Below are 4,577 nucleotides of genomic sequence, written 5' to 3' on the forward strand. Positions count from 1 at the left end.
TGGAGAATTGTGAAGTGCATAGAGCTGGCTGTGGGTCGGGGAATTGCGCTATACAAATGCTATCTATTATTATATTCCTTCATACGATTCTTCGAAGCTCCCTCTCTACTCATTATTACTGATTACAAAGCTTTCTTGAAAAGAGAAGATATGCCACACCACAGCCCCAGTTCTTATTACATAAATAAAATGATTTAAATTGCATAGATACCTTTGTAACACACGATAAGTAAACCATTTAAAGACTTCAGGGGAAAAACGACGGTAGTCACAAACTGAAAATCGTGAAGGTAAATATTTTGAAAGTTTGTTGACTCATAAATGTATTTCTGTTCAACTGTTCGTTGATTAATGTTTTTATATTTACCATTCAACAACATTTAACAACAAACCACCAGTCAAAGAAATAATGAAGTTATGATGCCACAAGCTTTTAAAATTGGCCGGCACTATTTCTCCAAACGTTCGGGAAAATAAAGCTGGGCACTATTTCTCCGAACGTTCGAGAAAATAAAGCTAGGAACTATTTCTCCGAACGTTCGGGAAAATAAAGCTGGGCACTATTTCTCCGAACACTCCGAAATCACATCCTTTCCCGCAAATTTCGGATATTATATAGAGTATAGGCTTACCAAAGATTGTTCGTATACAATATGGTTCAATCGGTCCAAAAAATGTCCGTAGTAAATATTTATATAAAGAAATGCTACAGTTCCAAACAGTTTTTCGCTACAGATATGACGTGTTGCCTATAAAGGGTGCTGCTTTTAAACTTAATGTGTTGTGTTCACTCGAGTGCTGTCTAGATGACAGGTCCGGATGCAGTTCCAGGGCCTCAGTGAGGAACTTGTCTAGGGTCCATCTCCTGTCGGGGTCCGGAAGAAGAAGGTTCCCCAACAAGGGAGCGCACTGTGGGGGGATGTTGTCTTGGTGATCCAAAGGCTTGTTCTTGACTGGACACAGACCAGACAGTACCTGCCACATGCTGACCGCCAGGCTGTAGGTGTCCAGTTGGAATGGACAGAAGGGACCACCGCCCTGGTCCGCCTCGGGTCCCCGGAAACCAGGCGCAGCTGTCCACGTGTCCACCTTGTCACATCACATCCCCCAGGGAGTAGACTCGCAGCGCCAAAGTCAGAGATGAAGGCGACGTCAGAGCCAGTGAGGAGGATGTTCTATGACCTCAAATCCTGATGATAAATCCTCTTCTTGTGTAGGCTTCGGAGAGACACCGCCATCTAGGGGAGGTAAAGGAAAGGGGAGACTTTGTTAGGGTTTAATTTTAATTTTCTAATGAATGTCCTAATCTAATACCGTGGAATCAAGTAAGAGACGAGAAGTTGCTATTGGTCAAACAAGATAAATAGACCGGAAAATATAAGTAGACAGGGACTTATAGAGCTTGGCAAATTTGACCCATGCTAAAATGTCTTTTGATGAAGAAAGTTTTTTTTGTAAAGATATAGGACACCTCTAACTTCTAAATTGAATCAAAGAAATATTGATATTGTTGATGAGATACAACTTTAAACTTCAAAGCATTATGATCTCTAAGGAAAGAGATAGATAGATTAGAGAGAGAGAGAGAGAGAGAGAGAGAGAGAGAGAGAGAGAGAGAGGAGAGAGAGAGAGAGAGAGAGAGAGAGAGAGAGAGAAAGAGAGAATTATAAGTTATAAGAAGGACAAGTACTTGCTGACAAAAGATAATAGGACACTATATGACATAATTGACGGAGTAAAACAAAAAAAGAGTAGGTCCTAGAAATGGCACACTACAACAACCAATAGAGAAAAGGAGAGAGGGAGAGGGAGAGGGAGATAGAGAGAGAGAGAGGAGAGAGAAACAGAGAAGGAGTGAGAGAGAGAGAGTGTGTGTGTGTGTGTGTGTGTGTGTGAGAGAGAGAGAGAGAGAGAGAGAGAGAGAGAGAGAGAGAGAAAGAAAGAAAGAGAGAGAGAGAGAGAGAGAGAGAGAGAGAGAGAGAGAGAGAGATTTATAGTAATAAATAGTATAATGAAGGTTTTTATATAGCGCTTGATCAGGAGAAGACTCTAACCGCTATACAATGCAGAATTATCATTTCACTAACAAATTAAAAGAAAGAAAATGGACATTGTGAGACCATTAAAAAACACACCCATACACAAATAAACACACAAAACTCCCTGGCACACACACTTTACCACTTTCAACATTTACAGACAGAGGATAGTACTGAAAACTTAGCAAATGTGTCTTTAGACCATTTAAAAACTCTCTAATAGCATATGCATTTCATTTAGGAGGGAAATCCAAATGTTAGAGGCATAGAAAGAAAAAGCTCTTCCTCCCAAATTGTCAGAAAAAAAGGCGAAGAGGGAGAGAGAGAGGGAGAGAGAGAGAGAGAGAGAGAGAGAGAGAGAGAGAGAGAGAGAGAGAGAGAGAGAGAGAGAGAGAAAGAGAGAGATAAGGAGAGAGCAAGAGAGAGAGACTAAGAGAAAGAGATGGAAGAAGAGCAATCTTGCCCATTTGGAAGGTTTCCAAACTTTCTAAAACACGGCTGAATTTTCATTTTCTAATTAATATCCTAATCTAACACCTGGGAATCAAGTAAGAGACGAGAAGTTGATCAATTAAGATAAATAGACTGGTAAATAAAAGTAGACAGGGACATATAGATCTTGACAAATATGACTCATATTAAAATGCCTTTTGATAAGAAAGTATTTTTTCTTTAAAAAATATGGGACACCTCTAACTTCTAAATTGAATCAAAGAAATATTAATACTGTTGATGAGTTTGAGCGCGCCGCTACAACTTGAATCTTTAAAGCATTATAATCTCTAGGGAAAGAGGTAGAGAGAGAAACAGAAAGAGTGAAAGAGAGAGAGAGAGAGAGAGAGAGAGAGAGAGAGAGAGAGAGAGAGAGAGAAAGAGAGAGAGAGAGAGCAAGAGAGAGAGAGAGAGAGAGAGAGAGAGAGAGAGATGGTGAGAAAGAGATGGAAGAAGAGTAATCTTGCCCATTTGGATGGTATCCAAACTTTCTAAAACACGGCAGTATTGCTTTTTTTCTCTGTTAAAAAACTTTTTCTTTCGACTGGCGTCATTTATAAAACAATAAAACAGTACATGTTGTCTAACAGGCGTGTACTGTCCTGATGTTTGTTTATTATCAAGAAAAAAGACTTGTGTGTGTGTGTGTGTGTGTGTGTGTGTGTGTGTGTGTGTGTGTGTGTGTGTGTGTGTGTGTGTGTGTGTGTGTGTGTACAGGCAGAAATATAAATAAATTGATATAATTTGAGACTCATTAGTTATTAATTAATGTCACCTTCACGCTCCAGCAAATCTTAAATGTATCAGTAAATCAACAAGAATTAGGATAAAGTATACATTGAAGTAACAAGTAGAATATGAATGTACTCACCCTGACAAACACTTTCATCCAGCCGTCGTGGCTCTGTTTCCCTGTCTGCGAGAGCAGGTCTCTCTTCTCGTAGAATGGTATGATCAGATAGCCGGTGGGACCACAGAAGACGGGACGTGACAACAAAGTCACAACTCGACGTATGTCAGCAGCCAGTTTCATCAGATACATCTCGCGGGTGAAGCGATTTTGCTTGATAGCGAATTTCTTGTCTGGGATGATGTTGCTCCTCGCCAAGAGAATCTTGCTGCGTTGTCCTTGGTGCAAGACGGACGAGTAATGATTGCGGTGGTAGTGGAAGACATCTCCCCCCTTATGCAGCTTGATGACACGAATCTTCTCCACAGAACTCATGGTGAAATGAAGAAATACTCGGATGTAACCAAAAACTGATTGAATGCCTGAGAAAAATCACCAGAACTAGATGGGAACTCTGAAGATCGCAGTAAAAGCTGTCGCACTTGTTGACTATTATAGTGATGACAACGTGGATTCAATAAAACAGCAATACAATGCACTCTACACTCCACAAACGAGGGGAAAGAAATAGTACAGACAAACGTTTTGCAAGAGTTTAATATAATGACAAAAGAAGTGTCATTTTTTTGGCGGGAATCGTTCCAACGTTCTGATTGGTTAAAGGGCCACGCTCAATTGTCAATCTTTTGTTGAAACGTCGAACTTTCCAGAAATTCAAGTACTTCCGATGGCTCGTCGCCAGATTACACAACCGCCTGTTACCTTAAAGGATAGCGCCTGGGTGTCCAGTCATCCATTACGCCTGTGATGTAATCTTCATAGACGCTGACCAGGTGTCAACCTACCGCCCCCGCTCCTACAGCGGTTTCTGTTTTGATAATAAAAAACTGAGCAGTAGTCACGTGGTAGAATTACGGGCACAAAGAAGAAGTTAACTTTTATGACATCACAATGGACAGCTTGTTTAAGGCACGCGTCATGGCTTATAGACACAAAGGAACTTAAAATTTTAGTGGATAGTCTTTAAGACACTGACCACTTACTCTTGAACACGTGTTGAAAGTTTGTGAAAATATTGAAATTTCAACAATGCAGAGAGACAAGAAACCTCTTTACGAAAAACAATGTGATAGCGTTGAAATGGCAATTCTAATTTTTTCCCCTCGAAGGCAATAACTTTGAGACCTTTTACATCA

At 40.3% G+C, this 4,577-nt stretch overlaps 1 protein-coding gene across 1 annotated transcript; it reads right to left on the reverse strand.

Annotated features, from left to right (window-relative positions):
- Positions 1–727: 727 nt before the first annotated feature.
- On the reverse strand, positions 728–4,365 carry LOC101862423. The gene is made up of 2 exons (XM_013083970.2): positions 3,403–4,365; positions 728–1,238 (listed from the first exon to the last, which is right to left on the reverse strand). The coding sequence occupies exons 1-2, from the start codon at positions 3,754–3,756 to the stop codon at positions 1,176–1,178; spliced, it is 417 nt and encodes a 138-aa protein (XP_012939424.1). The 5' UTR covers positions 3,757–4,365; the 3' UTR covers positions 728–1,175.
- Positions 4,366–4,577: the final 212 nt, after the last annotated feature.

The sequence above is a fragment of the Aplysia californica genome, unplaced genomic scaffold (genome assembly GCF_000002075.1).
Source record: "Aplysia californica isolate F4 #8 unplaced genomic scaffold, AplCal3.0 scaffold00265, whole genome shotgun sequence".
Taxonomy (NCBI): Eukaryota; Metazoa; Mollusca; class Gastropoda; order Aplysiida; family Aplysiidae; genus Aplysia; species Aplysia californica.